At 38.2% G+C, this 26,018-nt stretch overlaps 1 protein-coding gene across 2 annotated transcripts; it reads left to right on the top strand.

Moving 5' to 3' along the window:
* The first annotated feature begins 13,033 nt into the window (after nucleotides 1-13,033).
* On the top strand, nucleotides 13,034-23,715 carry abhd15a (abhydrolase domain containing 15a). Of its 2 annotated transcripts, XM_055028405.1 has the most exons (4): nucleotides 13,034-13,258; nucleotides 13,358-13,876; nucleotides 18,973-19,325; nucleotides 20,903-23,715. In XM_055028405.1, the coding sequence occupies exons 2-4, from the start codon at nucleotides 13,367-13,369 to the stop codon at nucleotides 21,537-21,539; spliced, it is 1,500 nt and encodes a 499-aa protein (XP_054884380.1). In that variant the 5' UTR covers nucleotides 13,034-13,258; nucleotides 13,358-13,366; the 3' UTR covers nucleotides 21,540-23,715. The 2 variants fall into 2 exon arrangements, with proteins under 2 accessions (XP_054884380.1, XP_054884379.1); XM_055028404.1 differs by having other exon boundaries at nucleotides 13,034-13,876.
* Nucleotides 23,716-26,018: the final 2,303 nt, after the last annotated feature.

Below are 26,018 nucleotides of genomic sequence, written 5' to 3'. Positions count from 1 at the left end.
GGTGGTGGATGGCCACCGCATCCCAACATGGCTGTGACGTCAGCAAGGAGGTGGTGGAGTCATTTTTTGGGCCAAAATCATGGGGAGGGAGTTTTCATAAAGGCTTTCATAAAGTTTCTGCCTTGTGCTGTGACTTGTTTGCCTTTGCCATCAACTTGTGTGAGACTGTGTATGTGATCAAACTCCAGCACAGAGCTCATGTCTGCTCTCTTACAGCCTAACACTGATGTAAAAATAAATCTTCTCATTATAATAACAACTTCCTAATTTATCCTATCAACTCCAGAGATTTGTGCTCTGCTGACTCTGTTTATCTGAAGCTTATGACAGCAAAAGTGTTAACGATTCTCAATCTTGACGCAGAACTTGTGTGTGTAAATAAAACGGGAGGGAGAGGCGGGAGAGTACACACCTGTCGCTATCTGTGAAATATTATTTACAAAGGATCTCAACAAAGGCAGCGTAATGCCTCATGAGACCTTTGAGCAAATCTCATTTGAAAAACCATAACACAAAAGCGCTATAGTTTCCAAGCATTAAGATCAAATGCCAAACAAAAACTCACATCAGAGTTCATCTTTCTGAAAATTCTTCTGAGTCTTTTGATAAAAACTAATAACACAATTAAATGATGTTTTGAAACAGCATTAAATGACAAATGTTGTGGTATTTCAACGTTACATTCTTGATGCAAGATATTGTTACACCTCAAACACTTTAATGCATTTCATCCTGCAAAATATGTGCTGCAACAAACCAGACTGCATGACTGCATGGCTACAGTTTCCTGTGTGCTTATAGAGAACAACAATCAGGTCTAACCCTTTAGGTTCTGTGTTTAAATGTCTGGATTTAGTTTAATTTTTAATCTTTGCAAGACAAAAAAGCAACAATAATAAACACTAAATATGTGAATGCCATGTGTGTGTTTCTAAATATTGTCAAATTTTTAATATAGAAGTGTTAATGTAGATAATCTTGATATAAACATTGTGCTTTCCAGCACTGGTGGTGATAACGGCAGATCAGCTGATTGAACATTTGTTCAAAAAACAGTTTAAAAAATCTAAATGGTCCTTTTATGGTAACTGCTCACTGTAATACTATATTTTTTAGATAATCTTACACAAACATTTTGTAAATAATGCAGAAATTATTAATAAGTTTACAGTGGTGCTGTTGTAATTGTCTAAACAATTACTGTCAGTGCAGCAGTGACTGCTGTCTTCTGTCTAAATTACTGTGTACTCAGTACTACACAACAGAAATAGAGCTTAAAATTACTTGAAGCTTTCCCTTGAAGTAATTAGTTAATTAGATCTGGAAGGAATGTCCTGTGTTTGATATAGCAATGTTTCAACAGAGAAGTAAAAGTAGACTTTCAAGTAAACCTTTAAGCAAATCTATTTGTTCTCCTCAGTTGAATTTTCATTTCTTCATTGTTCAAATCTTCTGTGTCTGAATCAGCACAATGCTGTAGACCAGCCAACTGTTTGGTCTACAATCAGCTGTGGTTTGGAGTTTTATTGTTATTTTTGTTCATCACATCATCACTGATGGGCCGTGGGGCACTGCATTGTGTTTAATTCTGTCAAAGGCCATTTTCTAAGTGCATTCATCCTTTCATGTTGGAACTTCCTTCCTGTCATTCAGTGTTGATGTCAGCAGTACTATTTCAAGCGCACATCACAGCCCATCACAACTGTGTTTCTTTCTTTAATTGAGCTGCTCAGGGACTCTGAAGGGAAAAAAACCTGGAAACGGTTGCATTCATTTATCTATATCAAGAAGACAATATGAAGAATATTCAAACTGAAAAAAAAAAATTTCAGAATGACCTAGTGTATTACACAAAGTGTACCAAAAAGCAATTAAACTCCAAATTAAATTAAATAATGTATCGACTTAGTAAAAAAAATATATATATATATTGAACCAGTTTGTTCAGAGTTTACAGCTGAGTCTCACAGTAATGGCTGGGTTATGTAAAATGTGCTGCTGTGCTGATGGAAAGCTAAACACACTTTTATGATTTGTTTTGTCTGCCAACAAGCAGCGATCTGGGCAGCGTGTGAGCAGAAACAAGCAAAATAAATCATAAAAAGAGTTTAGTGTCACTGTTCAGGAGTGGGTGATCTCCCCAACATGACTCATTCACAAGTTTAAACAAGAAATGTGATATTCTTGGTTTTAAAGTCTAAATTATCTAAGGTCACCTAAGATGCATCAATTTAGTATGACTTAATAAGCAAATTTGTCTTCTTGGTTTAAATTTGAACAGTCTACTAATTTTCTCTGAAAAATTAAGTGTGTTGTTATGAAATGCTGCCTGCTTGCTTGTGCTTCTTGGTCCAGAAAACAGTTTTGTTGCAGTTGACTACAATTAACGTTAATGTGTGCTGACTGAAGCTGGAGGAAGAAGAGGTCACCACAAAAGCATCTATGTGAACTCTCTTTAATTAACAGGAAAATAAGGTGACAGAATATCTGTGGGAGTCTGTCTCTCTGTCTTTTTTTCTCTTGTTGAGGCCATTGAGCTGAGCTTTATGCAGTAACCTCAGAGGAAACTTGAGCCTCCTGCTGGAGGCTCGAGCAATAAATAAATATAATTTATTGCTCTGCAATAAATTACATTTCCTTTTCTGTCCTAAGCGTCTATTACGTTCAAGACTAAAAGCTAGTGGTCAAGTACAGATTGAAGCTATTTTTCTTATTTAGAAAACATTAGAGAACATTAAAGATGACAAAGGAGTGGGGAAATTTCTGACTCGATTTTCTCAGCTTCTGCACAGTGTCAAAGCACATCAGCCATTGGAAAAAAAAAAAAAATAACTTATCCTTTTAAAGCATTCACTTGTACCTCGAAACCCATTGTCTATGCAGAGAGGCTGCTGCTTGTCTGCAGTGAATGGCAGGTTGCACTCTGGACAACTACACAGTCCAGTGTGTGTGTCCTGATCAGCCAACTTAAGAGTCATATTTTTGGATTATGGTGGGAAGACAGAGAGGACCCACATCAACTTCTTGCAGAAAGATCCCAGACCAGGAGTTGAACCCAGGGCTGTCCTACCGTGTGACTTTGGTAAACTAATTGTGGCATATCTAATCTTATTTTCCCCTCCTTTTTTATTTAGTTTTTTTTCCTGAGATTTTCCAGGTATGTGCTTCACAGACAGTATTTATGGCCCTTGAATGTATCTCGCTTGTGCTTGTGCAACAAACTTCAAAGTGCCTCTTTTCCACCCGTTCTTGTTCTCTAAACAAGAACGTCAACTTCAAATTTTGACAAATTCTCAGTGGGATTAACTGAGTTAAGTTCTTCATTTTGACTGGGCCATTCTAACACTTGGATATGCTTTGATCTAAAACATTCAGTTATAGTTTTGTTTTTTCCAGCCTCACTCTGTACATTGCTATCATCCATGTTCCCATTAACTCTAAACAGTCCCTCCTGCAGAAAAGCATCCGCAATGCATGAAGCTGACAAAACTGTCTTTTCCTGATGGCTTGTTCTGTTCTTGGTGATGTGCAGAGGTTTACATGTATGAAGATCAGCTCCTCCGTGTTCATGGTGAACTGCTCCCAGTGGTTCAGAGGTCAATCTTTGATGCCTCACAACTTTCTCTACAGTAATTGAGGTTCCACTTCTTCCTGTTGTGGTGAGGAAAGTGCTGTGAGAAGAAGAGAAGCTTTCAATTTACTTATTGAAAGCTGAAATAAAGCTACCAATAGTAGTAAGGATAGACCAACTATTCTTTAAAGTTTATCATAACTTCAACATACACCTAGTTGCTCTGTTCTTTGGACTTTATGCTAGGGTTTCTATATAAATTCACATAAATATTTGGAAATTTTTCTTGTAAACATTTTGTTTACTATGATCTACCAAGTGTGGATCTCAGAATTACAATATAATACATTGAGTATTTATGATTTTAAGTTCTCAACATGTGTTTTGATACCAATGTGGTCAGTTGCTTTTGCAACTGACCACAGTTGCAAAAGCAAAAGTGCAAAAGTGATCTCCAGGAGATTAAGGAAAACCTCTGACGAAGTTGCTGATCCCACAGAGTCTTTATCCAGCTCACTGCTCCTGCGCTGGTTACAATACATTTTGTACTGGGAAAATGAACACACACACAGGCACCACATATTGAAACACGTGTAAACAGAATGCAGCACATTCAGTCTTCAAAGTGAACCCAGTAATCTATGGGGCTTAAAGAAAGCAATCACCCGTCAAAGAGTTTAACAAAGAAGCCTTAGCAAGGCACAGCAGCCGACATGCGCTGCTGTGGGGAGTTTTGGCAGTGATGTCTCCAGCAGAAGGCGTGCTTGGAGATGTAGTTTGGATAATACTTGAACAGAAATGGAATACAACACAGAACAATGGGCACTAAACTGATAAAAACTGGCAAAAACAAATTCTTACAGAAACAACATAAAGGAAGGTTTATTTAATGCCAAAGCTCCATTCAGCACTGACATTGTGAAAACAGCCATACATTTTAAAAACCTTATGTATTCATTTAATCATTATTCAGGAATCATTTATGTCAAACTGATCAAAATCATTCATACAAATCAGGAAGAAGGGCAACTTAGGAACAGTAATAATTTAAAACTTAACTACATTACTTAATGTTAGTTGACCTGACAAATCCTCTTCTTTTCACACAGCCTGAGGCTGTCCTTATGCAGAGACTAATAGCCGTGACCTCCGAACTCAGAAGAAACTGAGCCCTCTAAAATTCTTTTACCTTTCTTATAAACTAGGTCATGAAAATAAGACATGCTGACTCCAGGTCTGGTTTGTTTTTTGGCCCTCTGTGCTCCCAATGGACCATAAACGCTGCAGATGATCAACTTTTTATCCTATTGTTAAAATTTTTCAACTTAGACAATATCATTGAATATGTTATTAGATGGCAATGCAAATTTTTCAGGTTTCCAAATGTTGCAAACAGTCTTTTTCTACATGAACAGCTTTCTGGTTCAATTATTCATAGATCACTGCAAACAATCATGTGGCTGCATGTCTCTCTGCGTCACATTCTCCCCGACTGAAAGGTCGAGTGTTTAAACATTTTTTCCTGCATATCGCCTCAGATCATGTAAAAAAAAAAAGCTGAGATTTGTTTTGAACTTCAGACATATGCCCTTGTGTGCTCCAGAAGGTTTAAAAGAAAAAGATGCTCACTTTTCTTGTTAGACATTTGATGCTTTCAAAAAGAATATTTTAGCAGCTTCCAGTAAAGGATTTAAACAGATCTGGAAAGAATAAAAAAATCCAGTATTTAATTGTGTGGAAAACAGTCTACAAGTGAAGGACATTTAAAACAGCTGCCAGCATGCCAGATATTATTGTTTAAGCAAGTCTGAAAGTGGACAAGAAGATGTTAAAACAATAGTTTCCAAAAACCCCCTAATGTTATCATGGGACCTACAGCAGGATACTGCTACTGTAGATATGAAGGTTCCCGCCTGTGCAAACAGAAGGAGACTGGACAAATTTAACTTTCATGGGAGTTGTGCAAGGAGGAGACCTTTGCTCTCTAATAAAACTGCAGTTTTATTAGAGAACAACGTCAGACTACAGTTTGCCACTTCATTTGACAAAAACCCAATATTTGGGTAATGTCCTTTGAGCAATAAATTTGATATATTTGGACACAATAACAGTGGACATCCTTGGATGAGGTCCAAGTACAGCATTTCGGGTAAATAAGCTCATACCATTTGGTAGAGGTGAAGTCTGGTTTTATGATGATTTGCTGCCACCGGTTCTAGCAATATCAAAAAATCTACTAGGAATTTTATCATGTGTCACAGACTGTCTTTACAAACATTGAAGCTGCAGTAAAACTGTTCCCGGCAATTTGACAAAACATACCAGCAAATCCATCAAGAACTAATTAAAAAATGGGAAGTCAAAGTTGGAGTCATAGCCCAGATCATAATCTCATTAAGACTTCATAATCTTGTAGAGACTTGATACAGGCTGAATATGGAAGAACCCCCTCAAACATGTCACAGCTGAATGTGAGACCTGGGGCAAAGTTTCCTCAGACTGATGTCAAGGAAGGCCAGGATAAGCGTCTCACTGAGGTATTTCACCCAAAGGGGGTAAGACTAGCTATTACAAGGTAAGGTAATAGCTTTTCTTCAACAGTAATGCACATTTTGTTGACGTCTTCTGTTTGATGATTAACACAATCGCAGCTTTTGTTGTTTTAGTAAAACCAAACATTAGACATCAAGTTGTGAGCAATTCTTCATGTAAAATATAGTGTCTAATCTTTCTCAGTTGTAATTTACCAGCTCCTTCAGCAGGTGAGCAAGTTGCCAGGTAAGTTAGTTCAGAAATCTCATGAAGGTTCGTTCAACCTGAGCAAACATGTATTGCTCATTTACAGGCAGTTCCAGGATTTGCTGAAGGAACACAAAGACTTTAAGGTTTAGAGAAAAATGGAAGACTTCATTACCTGGACCAAAACAGACAAATCATGCAGAAGTCAGCTCCAACCACAGAGGAATGTGGCAACACAGAAAGGAGAAGGGGAAAGTTGAATTCAGGTAACAGGCAACGACTACAGGAGGCAAATGCCTCAAGATTGAGACAGATGTGATTGCATCAAATTTTTATTATATTTCACTGCATAAGTGGCAGAGGAGATGCTCTGATTAGCATTCAAACCCTGTTATCTAGATCCATAACTTTTACATTTTCTCTCAGCAGTTACTCTGAAGCAAAATTAAAATCTCTAAAACGGGTCAGCTGAAATAAGTCGGATGTGCTTTGTTTATTTTAAGCTTGTGAAACATGCACCCTGCAGAAACTTGTAGCTGTTTTCATTTGTGACTTGAATCAAAAGTGCTGCAAAATATTCCGGCATGGACAGTTTAAATGCTTACATTTCACTTTGACTGGAGGACGGAAGCAGAAATCTAGGATTTTTAACTCTTCAAACCAGGTTGACTTTTAAATGTTTAAACTGGCATGCATGAAGAACCAAAGAGTTTTGAGATGGAAGTTCAGGGTAAATTTAAAAAGTCCATAGCAGGATTGTTTTAAGAGTTAAATAGCTACTCCTATCGATAAGTTTTGAACTCGGCAAGATTCAGTGGGGATTGAAATTGCTAAATAATGACAGGAGAAAGCTGGCCTGTGTCCTGGAAACAGTTACTGAAGCTACATTGGTTTCTCTTGATTTTACGTCCTTCAATAAAGAGTTTGCCTTCTAGAAACGGCATCGTGGATTCATAATTCAATAACTTTTCTTGGAAACATCATGCCTTGACTGAGGTCTTTATTGTTCCAAATGGTTAAACAGCAAAAAAAAAAAAAAAAACTCAGATCTAGAGTTTAAATCCTCTCACTAAGCACATGTAGTTATCGCCTCAGTGTGTGCATGGTCACTAAGACCAGCGACAATTATATGCTCCCCTGCTTAAGAAGACCAGAGTACGTGAAACTGTTACTAATCACTATTTAATCTATTTTCCATGAAGCAACTCATGCACCATTACTCTGAGAAAGGTCACAAGGAAATAGGAAAGGAAAAAAAAGAGCAGTCATGCATATCCACATAATTTGGCATGTTTTCCCTGTTACTGTCGATCGTGCAACATTCACTTCTCTGTCGTGTTTCCTCTTTTTGTGTCAAATTGCTCTCCCGTTTCTCATTTTACTATCCAGCACTGTGTCACTTTGTTCCTCAATTAATTTTTCCTTTAGTTTGAAGTTATTATTTCGGAAGAGGAAAGATCTCAGATTAGCTTTCACGTTGATGGGCTTTTAAAATTAGACCAAAGCCTGAGGGGCTGGTTTAGCACTTTGAACCGGGTGTTAAACCAAAATGGCACAAACTACTGTTCAGAAAAGCAGCATGCATATCATAAAGAAAGGCAGATAGATGTTATATATAATAATTCTAATATATTTTCCTTAGTTCATAATTTTTGTGAAGATCGACATTGTTCATTTTCATGACACGGGAAGTCAAAATGGGACAGGAAGTATTCTGCGGAGGATGTGGTCATGGGCTGTGAAAGTCGGTAAAAGAGCAGCGTCGCAGCTCGATGGGCTGCTTGGGGCTTCTGAAAACGCTCACAACTCGATTTTCATTCCTATTTTTGTGAGGATCCCTGACACTATAAATTTGTGTAATTTATTTGTGTTATCGCAAGGATTGTGTAAATGTAAAGACGTTTGTTTGGATTGTCCCGGCCAATGCTCCCCACAACAGAGTGCCAACACGTTACATTTTCATCTGGTGAAGTGGCAAGTTTTGTTTGACGGTGGATGTGAGCCAGTCAGCACCAAGTGTTTAACGTCGCAGTTGAGGTTCAAGAAGAGGCCAAATACTGCATGGCTATGTAAAGAAATGCCTCTGTTTGAAAGGAATAACCCAAACATGAGTTCTTGAAATGACTACACTTAAAGGGTTTGAGTAAGAGGTGCTTGTGATGTTTCTCTTTGTAGAGCCTTTATAATAAGTGATGAAAAAACCTCATCATAACCACGGTTGGCCAAACTGGTTCACTTAAATCTGGTAATCTGACGGAAGCAGCAGAACAGCGACTGTTTTGTTTGAGGTTTAGAGTTGCAGCTGAGCCATGGTGACTTTGTGGAAAGGAAGAGGAAGAAAAAAATAAGCAAGCAAGTTTTGGTAGGGCAACTTAGCGTCAGATCAGTCTCTTGTCTGGAAAACAACAATGTACAATGGCACAAGACGGCATCGCTCCAACACAAAAACACAAAATAGAAAATGTCATTGTTTTCCAAGTGAAGAAAATATTAACTTTTTATGTGAAATATAGAATATGAACCATAAATCTTCTTGCTTCCTTGTATTATATTGTGATTCTCATTTATGTATTGGTACTATTATTTAAGCAAAGCTATCAAGGTTATGAATAAAATAACCTAGACTAACCTAACAGCAATTAGGTGTTTAGATATGCTGCTATAGCTGTTTTACTCTGTTTAGCTGGAACCAAGACTTTCACAGAGTTGTCATTGAAAAACAAATTGTTTTCTTTTAAGTCTTGAAAACATTTTAGTAATTTTGTTCAATATTTATTCCTTATGGTATTCCACAATATAAAACATGTTTAATGCATTAAAACCTGCCGGTATAGCTGTTCTGTAGAAGTGAATTTCTCAAGGTTTTTTTTTTTTTTTCAATTTCTAATGTGAATTTCATATCAGTTTTTCCATGAAATATGTAGCAGAAAATATTGAGGTTCATTTTGAATGCCATTACAAAAACCTTGAGTGAATTTCTCAAGGTTTTTTTTTTTTTTTAATTTCTAATGTGAATTTCATATCAGTTTTTCCATGAAATATGTAGCAGAAAATATTGAGGTTTATTTTGAATGCCATTACATAGCAATCCTTCAGTTTCCCATTTCTTGTTGGTGCTTTTAGGTGATTTCCAAAATTTGGATATCATGAAGTGTGCTCTTCCAGGGCAAAAAATGTCACACATCTTGTGAGATCCATCACAGAATAAATAAATGACAACACCTGTGCTCCACTCTTGACTTCTATAGGTTTCCTGGCAACAAATGTCCTGCACAGGAAAGGTTTTCCCTCTCTGTTCCTGTTTATAATTTGAAGCAAGTAAACAGGGTCAGCTCATTCATATTTAATCTGTTTTGCTTTGCCTGCATATTTTCATACCGCATTTTATTGATGTTTAATGTTTTGGAAACTGGATGTTTTAAGTCAAACCAAACTCAGACTCCTTGTTTGTGCACACAATCATGGCCAATGAAGCTGATTCTGCTTATATATGGTTGGCAAATTTAGACTGACAAAACCAACAGTTCCAAAAAATATTAACACTCAGGGAAGAGTAAGCAAAAGTAAAGAGTAAAGAGAAAAATGCACAGAAGCTACTGTCATTGTGGAACCCTGCTTCTTAATCCTTCGTACCATGAAACTGAGCTAACTAATCTGTGGCTGTATGTGATGTTAGATCATACTGAACCATAAGAAAATTTGCCTCGACCTCATGTTGATTTCCTTTCAGCATTTTAAGTGTATCCTCTGAGTGTAGTGTAAAGGGTTTTTCCTTAAATGCGCAGCTTGATGTGGAGGTAAATGTCAGCAAAATCTCAGCTAGAAGACTGAATTCATCTCCCGTGCCAAATGCAACCTCCAGGCTGCGTCTTCATTTTGGCCTAGTAACCTACTTTTTTCTAACGTGTCAGCAGTGCCGGGGGAAAACACTGCACAGCCTGCAAAGCTTAGGACTTGAGAGCAGTTTAGATGGATCACCATGTGCGCCAATGCATACATTCCTCATCTGAATTCAATAGATGATTTTTTTTTTTTTTTTTTGCAACACTGAATAAAAAGGAAGAAAAGGTTACTAATCTGCTGTGAAGGACCATGGGTTGTTATGTTTCTCCAGTCACTCAATGATGTGTATATAGAGACTTTCCAGATGCCAAACAGTTATGACTGCATTTTCTACCAAATATTTGAGTATTTGGTCACTACAACATTCAATATATTATAAAATATATTGAATAACATGCTAAACGACCAGGTCATAAAGTTTATTGAACATCCAGCATTTACTCCTCATTACTGTGATGAATCCAGTTGTACATCTTAGGATATTGTTTTATGACCTCACTTCTCCACAGTTTGACGTTAGTGCACTCTGTTGACTAATTTTCTGACTTTGGGTGGCAGTGTTGCACTGGATTTATTACCCTGATATTAGAGTAGATGAAAGCACATCACACGTTTCACATTTTTATTTGTTAAAAAAAAAATTACAACTTCCTCTTCCTTCTACGTTACAGCATTTTGATACTTTGTGCTGATTGGTCACATAAACCTTAAAGAAAATATACTCTACCATGACAAAATGGGAAAAAGTTTAGCGTCAAACATCTTTTCGTAGCTATCAGTGAAACTAAATATAGTCCTTAGATTTGCTACACACAGGCTGCACTTATTAGAGCTTTCTCTCTGACACAGGTCTTTCATCAAACAAATATTATTACATGTAAAATCCAAACCTTATCCAATAAAGTCATCTTTTTGCTATTTCCACCTAAAACAAAATGTGATTTGATGACCTTTCCTGCTTCCATCAATGCAAAATAGATTATTGCTGCCCAGATGGCTCTTTTTGTCCCTTGTGCCTGTCAAAAAAGATTTTTCTTCTCCTCGTGTGACCTTTACAGAGTCACTGGCTGTTGTGCAGACTGGGTCTGAATATCATATTTTATATTGTTGCCCAGTTTCACAGTTGTTTCCAAGCATGTAGAAAAAGGCTGACATTTCCATAAATATAACAGATTTGAAGAGAAACACAATGTTAACTCAACCAATTAATGTGTGTGAGTGCTGAATGAAGGGATATTTAATTTGCACTTTACGCAGGATAGACAGATAGACAGATAGACAGGATAATTTAGGCCATTATTTTAGGTAGGAGACTCTAAATGGTCACAATAGTCCCTAGCTATTGACAAAACTTCTAATTTCCAAGAAATAAACCAGCATGATGTAACTCATACTCAACTCAGCCATTACAAAAGTACTTCATACTCCCTGAATGTTTCTGCCTATTACTGCCGAACCAGTACTTTATTGAGATATTTTGTAGAATAAAACAAAGTGGTGCACATTTGTAAAATGAAAGTGATAAATGTTACTTTTAAATGGTTTTCACAAATACATTTTTAAAAGTCTGCTCTACCTACCTCAGCACCCCCTGAGGTCAACAATTTCAGAAACAACCTTTTGCTTATTTCAACAAAAATATTTAGATGTATCACTTCTCCGTAAGCCTTCAAATGACGACTCCAACCGATATGGTTCAAAGAGCCTTTCCACTGGCTGCTTGTGAGCTTCGTCCTGCTGAAAGACGAACCTCCACCCAAGCATCAAAACTTGTCCAACAAGCTTTCTTCCCATATTGCCTGCTTTAACCACATTAAACTTCTTGTCACCTCTGACCTCCATCTTTGTTCCTGCTGAAGAAAACCAGACAACACGGCTAGGCTATCCCCTTTTTTTATTCTGCTCTCAGCACACCATGCCTGTAGTGATGTGCTTTATAAATAAATTTAACTTGACTCAAAAGCACGGTCCTTCTCAGTTAGCATCATGTAATCTCATGTATGGGACTGCAAAAGATTATTTGACGCGAGTCATTATTTTTTTCTGAAATGAACAGAGCAAAGTGAGATGCTGAAAGTTTGGATTACTTTTTTAGGATAAAACAAAAAAACAATGTGAAATAGGATTCTGCGAGATTCTGGGTTTTAGGTGAAGACCAGGGTGGTGAGAAGAATGAACCGATCATTTTGACAACTTTAAAATGACCTGATACTTAAAAACAGGAGGGACAGATCTAAACTGCTTATGTTGTTGCTTATATAGGCTGTTTATAGCTATGTAAATGTAGCTGGATGAAATGTAAATTGACAAGGAGGTTGCGTCAGCATCAGTATCAAGAAGTACCTCATATCCAAATAGGATTAGTTATAAAACTGCATTTTGCATCCAATCATGCAATACGGCTTTTATATTTTGCCCTTTCCCACACGCATCTCATTTAGAAAACACAAACTATTCACAAGCATCAACAGGTCGCTTTGCACAGTGCGTATGAAAAGGAGTGACCATAGCCTATGCCTCTGCGTCTGTGCCCTTGGTGGCTTAAATGCCCAAGGTCACAAGTTCCCACATTCATTTAGCAGGAATTTAGATCTCACTGATACCGATCAGAAACTGAATGCACTTATTGTTTTGTTTTCTTAGAAATGTTGATAAAACTCCCGATTCCTGGAAGTTGCCTCTTTTAATGAGAAAGCTTTAAAATATCATCAGGCGTACCTGTTCAGTCAGAAGTTTGTGTGTGTGTGCGTGTGTGTGTGTGGGTGTGCGTGTGTGTATGTGTGTGTGGTGCAGGGGGGGTGGTGGCTGAGGGGCTGCGAGGCGTTGCCAACACGAGCTGCGCGCTGATCTCAGACATTAGTTGTGTTTGGGCACCACAGGTTTTAGCGTCGCTCTCCAGGAGCTGCGAGCTTGAAAGTGTGAGCGGATCCGCCTCTTTGATCCCAAGCAGCGTCCGGAGAAGAAAACGTGCTGGAATTAGACTAGACAGACCGCCGTGTGTTTCCGATGGACCGGTCAGTGCGCGCTGGCACAGGAGGGAAGTGAACACCTCCTTTGAAGGGGCTGAGCAGCTTTGAAACTATTTTTTGGGGGGGAGGAAAAACTGTAAGAATGACAGCTGCCTTGGATATCAGTCGTGAATGTAAACTTCAGTTTCAGATACAGCTGTGAAAGTGATCGCGTTCTCCTGATTCCACTTTGCAGACCGCGCCAATGCTGGAATGGCTCGTGGCTTTCTGTGTTGTGATCCTGGTGCTTTTCATATGGCCAGGCACCAAGTATCTGTTTGGTCCCAACGCCTTCCCTCAGAGGCTGGGCGTTTCGCAGCTGGCAGCCGGCAGCGACGGTGCCCGCTTGGTGTGCGCGGAGGGAGCTGACGGCGCCGCGGGGGAAACACGCACCGTGTCGCTCATATGCAAGCCGTCCGCGCTGGCCAAGTACCTCCAGAAGCACTGCAGGACTTTCAGCTGCTACTCTCCGTGCAGCGGATGGACGTGGAGAGCCAGCGCCTTTCTGCAGAGCGCGTACGAGGCGTGCTGGCCGTGCGACAGCTCGGTTCAGTTCGTGCGGGACAACCTGCAGCTCAGCGATGACGGGCTGGTATCGCTGGACTGGGCTGTGCCGCCCTACCACAGGAGACGCAGGACTTCCAGTCACTCCACCAGCCCAGTTTTGCTCATCATCCCCAACTCCTTCGGCAAGATCACAAGGAATGTGGTGAAGGTAACTAATTCAGGCCTGAGTTCTGTTGCACAGTTGCCTGCAGAATATAGCCATAAAATACAAATTCGCAACAAGCTGTAAGCAGGAACAGATTGTTTCCACCAGACCTGTGGATGGGCAGCTCCTCCAAAAGTTGCCACGGACCTCTAGGGTATAACTCACTGATCAATGCTCTAATGCACAGGTGTCCAGCTCCAGTCCTCCAGGGCCACTGTTTTTAGATGTGCCACAGAAACAAAACACTGGAATGAAATGGCTTAATTACCTCCTCCTTGTGTCAGTCCTCCAGAGCCTTTGACCTATTATTCTATTCAGGTGAGGTGCAGCAGAGGCACATCTAAAAGTTACAGGACACCGGCCCTCAAGGACTGGAGTTTGACACCCCTGCTCTTATGTTTTAGTGATGTCAGCAATTGGGTTATTATTTTATGACATAAGCCCGTTTTAAACGTCTCCACGTGATTCTCCCTAATCTGTCTGCTGTGCTCCTTGACCTCCATGATGCTGTTTGTTCACTAATGTTCTCTAACAAACCCCTCAGGGTTTCACAGTTATAACAGCTGGATTAATACTGAGATCAAATCACAAGACTGGGCAACTGCTGAATGCTTGGTTCATCTCAGTGTTATTTATAGGTATTAAAGAGAGATAGAGGTGAATGCATGCCAACCCTTCTGATTTTTTTTTTATCTTTTGCAAGGACCTGAAAATGACAAGCTAATATAATTGGAAACTGCATTTAGCTGCATTTGATTTTAGTGTAGTCATCAAGTACGTTCTGATATAGTTAAATGCAGTGCTGTTGAAATACACCACCCTATAAATGTGAACGTGAACATAAGAAAATTTTTTATATATTTTTTTTGCATTATTTGAATGATGAAAAACTAAATTGAATACAGGCTCATGCGGTTTGCAAAAGCAATTCCATCTTCTCAAAGCAGAAGGGTTTTAGTAAAGTGGCACTGAAAGATGGAAACATCCCAATCTGCAATTTGGGGAAAACAGCAGCTTCCTGGGGCAAAGTCGAACTCCTTTGGAGGAAAAGAGCAACAAAAAACAGAGAGCTGACGCACGGCAGTCTTTCTACAGCTCCTTTCGATAGACTGACAGAGGTAATTGAGTGAGGGATTACAAAGCATCACTTGACTTGTGAAGCCAGGAGCACACCGGCTGGTCTCTCATTGTTCAGAGCACCTGGCATCACGCTTCATTGCACGCTCTTAAACTCTGTGTGTAAATCTGTCACAGGCTCCCTGTCAGCTCTATATCATTAAAGAAAAAGCCAGCTCTACAAGCAAGGTGTTAAAAAGCAAATATGCTCAATATTAACCTGTAAATCCCAGGAAATTTATGGGTGTTATGAAGCGCGTCGTTTAGACAGATGAGCTCCTCTTTCTTTTTTCATGCTCTCTGTTGGTGATGTAGTCATCCCTTCACATTTGAAAGAACTGTAGGCTAAAGTAAGAATTAAAACCACCTCTGTCACTAGTGAAATTCACTATGCAGAAAGAGATCACAGTATGAGAAAGTGAGTCAGTGTGAGATGAAAGCGCTTGTGCTGTGTGAGCACACACACTCGTGTCTGTATCTGAGACACAGAGAAGAACCAGAGAGAGAGATGTGGGTTACGGAGACTGTGATCTTCAGCTCCCTTTTATCACAGAACAAAATATTTTTAAATGGATGACTTGTCTGAACTTCTGTGATTTTATACTTTTGCAAATATGTTTTCTTCTACTTCCAATCCAACCCGTCTTTATTTGTAAAGCACCTTAAGACACCATACAGGACCAAAGATGTTAAAATGCTAAAATCAATAAAAAACCCATAAAACAGGGGAAAGAGCAAACACCAAAAATTAGCTTCTCAAGGGACGTCAAAGGCCCAAGAGATGAGTTTTAAAAAGTAAAAAAAAAGACAGAAAATAGTTAAGTTTATAGGTTGAAGACAAAAGACTACACTAAAACAAAAAAAACAAAAAAGATTTGAAATGTACAGGCAGCCAGTGGAGAGGAGCTATAATTTGGGTTATGTGCTTATATTAACTTGTACAAGTCAAGTGTGCTTTCTACCATCTTGAATTAGAAAATAATAGAACCAATACCAAAAGTGCATTGTGTTAATCAAGACAAGTTTTGGTAAAGGCATGACTTAGAATCTCTAAATGATTCTGAGAAAGGCTTTGCTTTACTTTAACCATCATTTACCCCACAGATAGTGATGTTTGTCTTGGCATAGTCGGCCAAGGATCCTATATCTACGGGGACGGTTTCTTCTGTGCCAACAAACCATAACTTCTGTTTTACTTTTATTAAATTTTAGAAAGTTGAAAGATATCCAGTCCTTTACATCATTGAGATACTGTGATGTAGCACAGAATACAGTTTTCTTTGATAGTGGGACATAAATCTGAGTGTTGTCGGCATAATATTGGAGAAACGTGCCACAGAGCCAAGTGGGACCAAATAAAGAGACAGGAGCTTTGTTAATTCAGTTTGGCATATATAGATTCACTTTAAGAATTTATAATTTTTTATCCTCATTCTGAAAGACATCACACCGAAGGAACTGCAATAAATTGAAGGTGTGGAAAGATGTGTAGGAAGGAGCCCAGTTTTCATTATTAAAGAGAAGTATTTTCAAAACCCATAGATATTCCTGCAGGCAGACATCCAGCAGTTGTACCCATCTCACCTTACAACATTAACTCCCCTGCTGAAAGAATGACTTCATCGAGCACTTCATGACCTAGTAAAGGTGAATTTAATGTGTTTTACACATTGTGGAATTGATTTTTAGGTATAGTTCTTTTCGTGAGACCCAGAAAATAATAGTTGTATTATGTGGGGATTTTCTTTGCAATGTATCCCTCAACTTTTTCGGTCTAAGAGAAGAGCAAGCTGCTTTGACTGATTAAATTTTTAGTGGGATGCAATTTTAACTGGGCTCCGGTGCAGGAAATGTAGGAACAATTTATTGGTAATGGACATGACCCTATCACCTCTGGATATAATCATAGAGGAAAAACTCAGCTTTTCCGAACCTGATTTACCATCAATAAAACGAGCTGTATGAGTCACCTGCATAATTATAGTTAACCACGAATTACACATATCAAATGCTTAGTCTTGCAAAAGTTTGGCCATCCACCGAACATTCAAGGCACATTTTGTCACATAGCAACTAAAACCTTCAATGTATCTCACTGGAATTTTACAGGACAGATCAACACAAATTAGTGCATATGTGTCAAGTGGAGTCAAATATAATAAGAAATTTTGTTTTTGGCAAAAATGTCAAGGCCCTATTGCCCATCAGGTTGTTTACAGTGCAGGCTTTCCGGTAAGCTTCATTGAGCTGCTGCATTGCAGACGTCATGGGAAGACATTAGCGATTGCCTCCAGCAAGCAATCTTTTCTCAATACCCTGCAGGATGTATAGTACCTGAAGAGGTGAATCTATTTTATTGTTTCGCTGTCTGATGATTTGTTGCATTTAAAGGTTTGTCGATGGGATTGGATTTTAGTTCTAAATGTGAAATAACTTGAACTAATCAATAAGAACTGAAGGAAGTATCACTCGTCAGTATAGAAACCCTCTGCTATAGTAACACTGTAAGGTCAGAGAAGGGAGTTTTGTCCAGTGTGCAGTCTCTGCTTCAGGAATTTATCACCGAGCTGACATTTAATCAGCCTTGTTAGAAAACTGCTGAAGCAACTTGTTTCTTTTGACTTTTTCTACAAAGGAACAAACATTTCTTTTGTATTCCAGTGTGATTTTCAATATTTTATGAAAAATATCGAAAATATAAAAAAATGACCTAATGTGCAAACTAAATGTATAAAATCTGTTCATCTCCAATTTAAGATTCATAGAAATCACATTAAAAGTGCATTGATGCTTCGTGGTCCCCGTGTCTGTGCAGGAACAATTGTGCCAGCGAAATCCAAATAATGCCTTTTAGGTTGTCAGTGTTGCTAAAGATCTTTGGAAATTCAAGCTGAAGTGTGCAGATTTGATTCATATGTCTTTTGCTCATGTTATCTATTTGAATAACAATGATTCACTATAAATGAGTGACGTTTTGGTGTAACAGTTTATCAATGCACTTTTCTGACTGTCTTGCAGCTTTTAGAGTAAATCTTATCTTCTGCTGTAAATGTTTGATCTGTTCCTTCTCCTTCATTCAGGTCTACTTTATGTAGAAACTGATCAAAAAGTTACATTTTTGCCCAGTGTGTTATCTGTTATGCATATAACAAAGTGCATCAAGTTTACGATAAATTTTAGTGATTTAATTGTTTGCAGGTTGATCTGAATCTGACTGTGGAATTTTATCGGAATTAATTAAACTGATTAAAATTAATTTGGACCTGATTCTTGATTATTGTATAAAAAATCGACCCCTTTTTCATGCAAAGTGGTTTGAAAACAAAATTTTTTGACATTTGCTCAGGTCAGTTTAATTGATTAGTTATGTTGTGGGTTTGAATGAAACATTAGCTTTAGAAGGAAGTAAAATGGTTGCTTGCTGCCATGCGGTATTTATTACAAGATATAAACACAGGTTGTAATTTTTCCTTCCTCTGTTTGATATGAAAAAGTCTGCAGCCTTATTTGGATTTAATTAGAACATGCATTGTTTTCTGAAACTGTGAGAAAAAGTCAATTTCTTTTTTTTTCCCCCAGATGTGAGCAAGAGAGAGTAAAACAATACTTTCAATCAGCTACAAGTTAATGTAATGATAAAAAAAATAAAAATAAATCTACAAAATTGTTTTAGTCAAATATATTTATAGGTATCTTTTATCATTTCTTTACAAAGCACTTTCAGGGTTATCTGACCATGTCACAGCTGTGTTTCGAATTAGTGGGCCCAAAAGGGACAGTGGCCAAAGAAGAGAAATTGCTTAATTCTCTGACATTTAAAAGAGGCTAGGTCACCCAAATTCAATCACTGGTTTACTCATAAAAACAACAAAAGTTAATTGCGTCACATCATTCCAGCCTGTAAGCGGTTCCTTATCAACCACTCCGACCTTTTTGAGACATTGAATCATTTATTATCCTGTTTCTGCTCTGTGTCTGTACAGCTGTGTGAATCGGCTCTGTCCCACGGCTACCTCCCTGCGGTCTTCAACCGCCGCAGCCACAACAGCACTCCGCTCACCACCCTCAAACTGCAGCAGTTCGGCGACCCTTCGGATCTGCGAGAAGCTGTGCGCTACATTCGCTATCGACAGCCCGCCGGAAGACTGTACGCAGTGAGCGAGAGCTCAGGGTCGGGCCTCCTCCTGTCCTACCTGGGGGAGTGTGGGTCCTCCAGTTATGTGACAGCAGCGGTCTGCCTGTCACCTGTGTTTCGCTGCCAGAGCTGGTTTGAGAGTGGGCTGTGTTGGCCCTTGCAGTGGGTGCTGGCACTGTATCAGAAGATATGTCTCAGCAGGTAAGGAGGGGAAGATGAACGAGATGAAAGCATAATTAGTGGTTTAATGACACGTCAAGTTCACGAGTTAAGGTGATACGTCAAAATGAGGTTCGCCAGACAAGACAAACTTTGAGCAATGTCTTGGGGAAAACTTTTAGATTTTGAAACAAATTTAGAAAAAAGATTGCAATTTGGCTTTTAAAGAATTTGAAATCGGTAAATGTGTGACAAATTCCGATGACACAAGATCTACCAATATGCGAAATAATGTCTCTGTTTCAAAGAACTAATCAGTTGCTACCATCATGTTACTGCTACTGATGAACTTGTGTGCATAAGCACAAAACAAGCCTCTGTTGAAGTCTCTTCTTCGGGACCATTTCTGGTTCAGAGTAAAATAATAAAAACACTTCCAATCAGCAAACTATTTCATGTATTACTGTGACAAAAGTTTCCCTTTCATCATCTCTGATCAGATATTTAAAATACTTATTTTACCCAAATCTGAATTAGTTAATTGCACATTGACCCCTTAATTCTCACCCTCAAATTGTTAACGTGTAAGTCAATGAAAATTAAGGGGTTAAAAGAGATCTTTTAACACAGTTTTAATATAATGAAACCTTTAACCTATTAATGATCAACAGGTTTTTTTAAAATGCCTCTGCTGGTCCTCAAACCTTCAAATGTTGAGGGGTGTTGAAATATTCACAAATTAAATTGTTTAGGTGTTATTTGACAGATTTCTCCTTATAAAGAAAGATTAAACAGTTTATTCTTAAGTTCATGACGCAAGGTGACAAGCCTTGATTTAAACCAATTTCTATCAGGTTGGAAAAAAACTGACTGTCTATAATTGTGGAAATAGAAAAAATAAAAACAATAAGGGAGACAAACACCTGCCCTGTTTTGTTTTTGTGACCTCCAAAGCTGCCAGATAACAATTGGCTGAAATGATCTGCAAACAGACCAACTGTGCAAATGTGTGCCTTTTAAAAATAAAGAGGAAACTGAACCTGCTTTAGGTTCGACCTTTGGCACCTCTAAATATTATTGTATCACAGGAATCTCTAATAAAATCATATTTTTAAAGGACTTTGTGTAAATTTAGTTTTAAACCACCTTACTCTGCCATGAAACTTACCCAATGCATTCTTTTAACAATGTTTTTCAGGTTTGTTAGAGTAAAACAAAAACAACTTTTGTTTGATTTCTCTCATATCTCGCCCCAAGATATTCTGTCTTCATAGAGACATTGATTAGTTTTTTTTAAAGGAGCATTTAAAAAAATAGATCGTTTAAACTGAGATGAAATAGAAATTTTAGACAGTGCAGTTGCAGGTACTCAGAAACCATTTATCGGAGAGGCATACGCTGTTGGAGGGAGCAATTAAGTTACCACAGCAACAGATGGCCTGCTTGATGTCAACTTAGTGATTCTGAGAGACATCGTGACCCAGGTGAAGTTCCTCAAATCAAGGCTATTAGACAATCTGAGACCTGTGCGGCTCTTGAGCATTGATTTATTGTTTTCCACCTAGTGTCTCTCTTTTCATGTCCTGCTTTGTTCATTTGCGTCTGTCCTCATATTGCAGGTACAGGACGGCGCTGGGGGACATCATCCACACGGACACTCTTTTTTCTAGCTGTTCCCTGCGTGGGGTGGAGGAAGCCCTCTTCTGTCAGTCTAGATGCGTAGGCTCCACATCTGGGACCAGCAGTGGTTACAGCGCGTCAGGAGCCTGGGATGCTTACTGGGAACGCAACGAGCCCTTAAGAGACGTGGATGAGGTGGCTATTCCTGTTCTGAGTGTGTGCTCTAAAGACGACCCTGTGCGAGGAGACGCCCAGTCCTCCCTGCCCCTGGAGCTCTTTGAGACAAACCCTCACTTTTTCCTCCTTCTGACAGACCATGGAGGTCACTGTGGCTTCTCCACCCAGTTGGATAGAAGTGCGGGAAGCGCAGCAGGCTCTGTGATCGCTACAACTGCAGTGGACAACCATGGCACCAACTGGAGTCACAAAGTCATGCTGGAATTCTTCCGAGCGACCACAGACTTCTTCAATGCAGAGGAGCGAGCGAAGCAGTTTGCTGCGAGGAGAAGAGGGCGGGGAGGGGCTGCAGGAGGGTGGGCCTTTCGTTACCGCAGCGTCAGTACTTGTAAACGAGTGCCAGCGTGTTCCCATAATATTCATGCAATTTATAACTGGCAAAGATCGTATACTCGATGAGGCAGAGGCAATTTTTTGAGTTTCATTCTGTGTGTTTGTGCTCAGACTTGTATAAAAGTTGATGAAAGCTGCAAAATGTCTCCAAGGCTGAGTTACTTTTTTCTCTAAATCAGCTCTTTATGTTTTTTGTTTTTTAAAAAAAATCAAGTCCCCTATTGCTTGAGTCATCGCAGTGTAAAGTATTGCATCATCATTGTTGTATAGTTTGGTGTCAATGCATATTATACACAAAACCTTAAACAATTTAGAGAGCTGCAAGTCAAAAGCTCCTCAGGATGTCTGGTAGATGCACTCATACCTGAACGATGCTTATCTGGGAAGGTTGGGGAAATCAGTACCAGATCAAAACAGAGTTCTGATAATTGCATGCTTTTGTCATATTCAACAGCTGAAATTCTTAAACTTTTGCATTTTTTCTATGTGTTAATAAAAAGTTCTATTTAATGTCATATTAATATTTTTCACTAAAGTGATTATTCATATTCATGTGTTCATGTAGCATGGCACATTTTTGTCAGGTTTTCCTATTTTGAGTGCAGATGTTGCAGTTTTTTATTTCATGTAGAATATATTAATTGAGTTATGCCTTTGCTTGGGAAAGAAAGTAAACTAAGTAGAATTTCAAAAGAAGTAATAATGAATCATATTTCTATTACTATGTACATTGAAGATATATTATTTGTGTGTCATTTTCAGGGAAATGTCATGTGAACAGAGAAACAGTTTCTTTTTATTTCCATTCTCATCATTTAATCGTCCATCAGTCAAATTCTTCAAAGCCAACTAATATAAATATTGTTTTTTACCCTTAAACTTTATTTGTGTAATTTCAAAAAAGATCACATTTATTCATGTCAAAGATCAAATATTTGAACTCGAAATCTTCATTATGACTATCAAGACCTGGTGTTTAAGCTGTCAGACTAGATAGTAAAGCTACCATACAGGAGTAAATCTGGCTTGTAGGCTACAGAAAGGACAACAAAAACAAAGGAGAAGGATACTGCTGTGAAAGCCAGGAATGCTTTGTACTTATTGACATTAAGCCACATAATTGATGGCCGAAATTATACGCAGTTTCCTTTCAATAAACAATTGCTTTCATTAGCTTCCAGAAAATTAACCTATTGAGGCAGAATTGCCCTTTCTCATGTCACTTATTCAATTGCGAGCCAATTCCAGTCTGCCTCAGTGAGCAGACGCTGATTTAATTAAAATGACTGATACTTAGTTAACAAAGAACCACGGCTTCAATAGCAAAAACAAAATTGCTAAACTGAGAAAAATGCATAAAAAAATCACACTATTTGTATCTGAAAGACAGAAAAAGGAAGAAACAATAATGCGGCTTCTATTGCTTGTTTCCATCATGTGTCCTTTTTTTTACAGCACAAAAACACTTGGCCAACTTTTTTTGTTGTTGTTGTTTTTGATATTATGAATCACTGCTGAAAGGTAGCAAAATACAAAAGCAGCAGGAGTTATGCATGATAAACTCTTAGGAACAGGAGTGGATAGGTAGTAGCTCCGAGTCTGAAAAGTGATGGCATTTTTTACTTTAAACAAAAATGCAGCCTGTTTTAATGACGTTTTATATTTTACTCACCACAATGCTGTTGAGGAAAATGGAAATGGAGTGCTACACCGTTCTGAAATACACAGTTAAACTTTTATCCTAAAATGTTGCAAGGTCTGGAGATTGAACCAAAATTTAGACACGTGTCAAAGAGCGCTCACACATGAGAGTGACTGAAGTGGAAAGATTTAGGGGCTGAGAATGACAAATCAGCCAGGCAGACATGGCAACAAAGAAATTCCCATTTCTGTATTGCAACGATCAGTGACAACAAGTCCTGGGAAGATTAGCGTAATGTACATAATATATTTTGTAAAGACTCATGACTGTACAGCGAACAGCATGTCATTGTTACAGATGTAACATGATATTGACATCTCACAAGATTAGGTTCACAAGATTGGAGGAAGATTCATCTTAAACAATATTTTGGGAAAAACTCTTTTTTTTTGTTTCCCACAAATAAAGTTTATAAAAATGAATAACAGTGTTTGGAAAAATCTTCTGTATCTTTTTTGCATTCTGGTTACTATTTGTATTTGTTATTTTTCAGGAACCTAAAATCTGCAATGTTGACAGATTAATAACTGAATCAATGAAATTAATAAAGGCCCAAACTTTCATACTGTCAAAAGTGACGTTTGACTGGGATTTCGACTTTCTGGTGAAGAATCGTTTCCCTGTGTGCAAGAAGCCTCCAAGTTTCACACGTGCAAGAATTCATACTTTAAGTTATGCGGTCAAAATAGATCTAATGCCTGGAGTTCGACTTCTATTGCAGGAAAATTTTATGTATGCGACAGCCATGATAGTTCAAATTAGTACCACCCACAGTAGACTCAATATATGTACATTTAATTATTTTTTATATTTGGAAAGGTTTGTAGATTATAGCACAGGTGCCTAAGGTACATTGCTACACGCCATGGCAAACTTAAAAAAATAATAATAATGAAATTCTCTTTGAAAACAAAATGTTTAATGTTTTTGGGCTCTTATTAAAATCACATATTCGATTTAAAAGTTGTGGATCTTTAAAGCTTTTGCAACTATGCATTGTCAGTTAAGGCATGGTGAGTAGTCCTTATTAGCCGTCAACCTTCCTAAAAGTTTCAATCACAAAGAGTACAGGAGAAATGCTATATCCAATAACTTCATGTCTGGGTTTTACCAGATCAAATATCATACTGTCAGGACATAGACTTCAAACTGTTGATAAATATAGTGAATATCTTATATTTAATTTCTCTACACTTCTCACAGTTATTTAACTCTTAATAATCCTGCAAGATTAAAAAGGTTGCAGCAGAAAATGTTCCTGAACTCACTGAATGTCAAGTCTATGAAAACAGAAGGGAGAAAACACAAAATACAACTGAGTTGCTATAAAGCAGGTGATGAGACAAGAAGCATCGAATTATTTAGCATGAAAGTATAGAACCACTTGACAAGATCATGAAAAAATACAGGATGTTAGCCTCGGCTAACATCCTCTGATGTTAGCCGACATCCTCACCACATTCGAGACCAGTAATGTTTACATTCTGGACAGAGAAGTTGGGAGGAGAGAAAACTGAAGAAGCTTATCCGTTAAATGGGATAAACCAGACGTAAACGGAGGAGGAGGCTTCCAGATCACCAACACCACTTTTCTTGTGAAAAAATAAAAAATTGTCTTTCTTCTGGTGCTCAAACATAACTGCACACTGAAAAATGTAGATCACCTATGTATTACCAAATAAATATGCTGTGGAAGTCAGCAGAAAAAGACAAAAATATAATTTGAGTGTTGTTTTATTCTCAATGTCTTCCAATCCAAACCAAAAATAGAATGTAGTGAAAAGGTGAGGTGTCTTCTCACCTCACCTTCTCCCCTTCACAATAAGAGCATACATTCGGGTGTGAGATATATACATTGTATAGGCAACAATACATTACATTTATGTAGAAATATCATCTGTTTAAACTGTTTTTATTTTGCTGTGTCAAAGAAAAGATTAAGAACAGCACTCCAGGAAGAGAATTGATTTGGAGCAGTGGCGCCATCTTGTGGCCGTGGTGTAGAAAAACGTTTCCCACCATATTTGTAGTGTTCAGTCACTCACACCTCCACTGCTATTCACTGAGTGACAACACTTAAACATTTTCTGCTGACTGTCTGAAAATGTTGCCATAGTGTCGACGTTTGACCTGATACATTTCTGTTATTTCTAACTGGTTTGTTAATTGCTTCTAACAGAAACCCAGGTGGCACAATTCCCGCCCCTCTCAATGTCAGTATTCTGTACCCCTGCCCTCCTCCACCTTGCCCCCAAGACAGCAGTTTGTCTTTTCCTAAAACATTTGACATTGTTGAAGCAGACAGAGAGAAAGAGAGGAATCTTTTACCAATCCTCATGATGTCTGCACATTTTCTCTAATGTTCTCTTATCTTCAACTCACCAAGCAGGGAACTGGGAACTGTTATGTTCATGTAATGTGGTTTATATTTTGGGTGCTTGTTGAAACCTTTTATTCCTGTGTCTGTATGTTTTTGGTTATTATTCTGTGTAAAGAATCAATGAATATCTATGCTAATTTGCTAGTAGGGTTTTTATTTAAAATTTTCTGCCAGGTCGGTCGGTAGCTATCTAGGTAGGTAGGTAAGCAGACAAGCAGAAGTGTTTCAGTGCTGCAGCAATAAAATATTTTTTTAACCTTATATTAACTGAGACTTTAACGGCAGCAACTCTTATTTATTCTTATAATCGTACTGTTAAAATAAAATATTAAATATAAAAAGAGTGAAGATATAAAGAGGTTTCAATGGAATAATCAAAAATATAATCTTATGACACTGATCAAATCTTCTGAGGCGCAAAATACTGACACCAACTACCTGGATTCTATTAGCGAAGATCAGA

The sequence above is a fragment of the Poeciliopsis prolifica genome, unplaced genomic scaffold (genome assembly GCF_027474105.1).
Source record: "Poeciliopsis prolifica strain line A6 unplaced genomic scaffold, Auburn_PproV2 SCAFFOLD004, whole genome shotgun sequence".
NCBI classification, from domain to species: domain Eukaryota; kingdom Metazoa; phylum Chordata; class Actinopteri; order Cyprinodontiformes; family Poeciliidae; genus Poeciliopsis; species Poeciliopsis prolifica.
Note: the sequence above shows the minus strand (reverse complement) of the source record. Positions and strands in the feature narration are given on the sequence as shown.

What these genes read in the sequence shown, in the direction of transcription:
- abhd15a (XM_055028405.1), top strand. Translation starts at nt 13,367, where the DNA reads ATGCTGGAATGGCTCGTGGCTTTCTGTGTTGTGATCCTGGTGCTTTTC. An exon ending in TCACAAGGAATGTGGTGAAG is followed by an intron (nt 13,877 to 18,972) that starts GTAACTAATTCA and finishes GTGTCTGTACAG; the next exon opens with CTGTGTGAATCGGCTCTGTC. An exon ending in CAGAAGATATGTCTCAGCAG is followed by an intron (nt 19,326 to 20,902) that starts GTAAGGAGGGGA and finishes CTCATATTGCAG; the next exon opens with GTACAGGACGGCGCTGGGGG.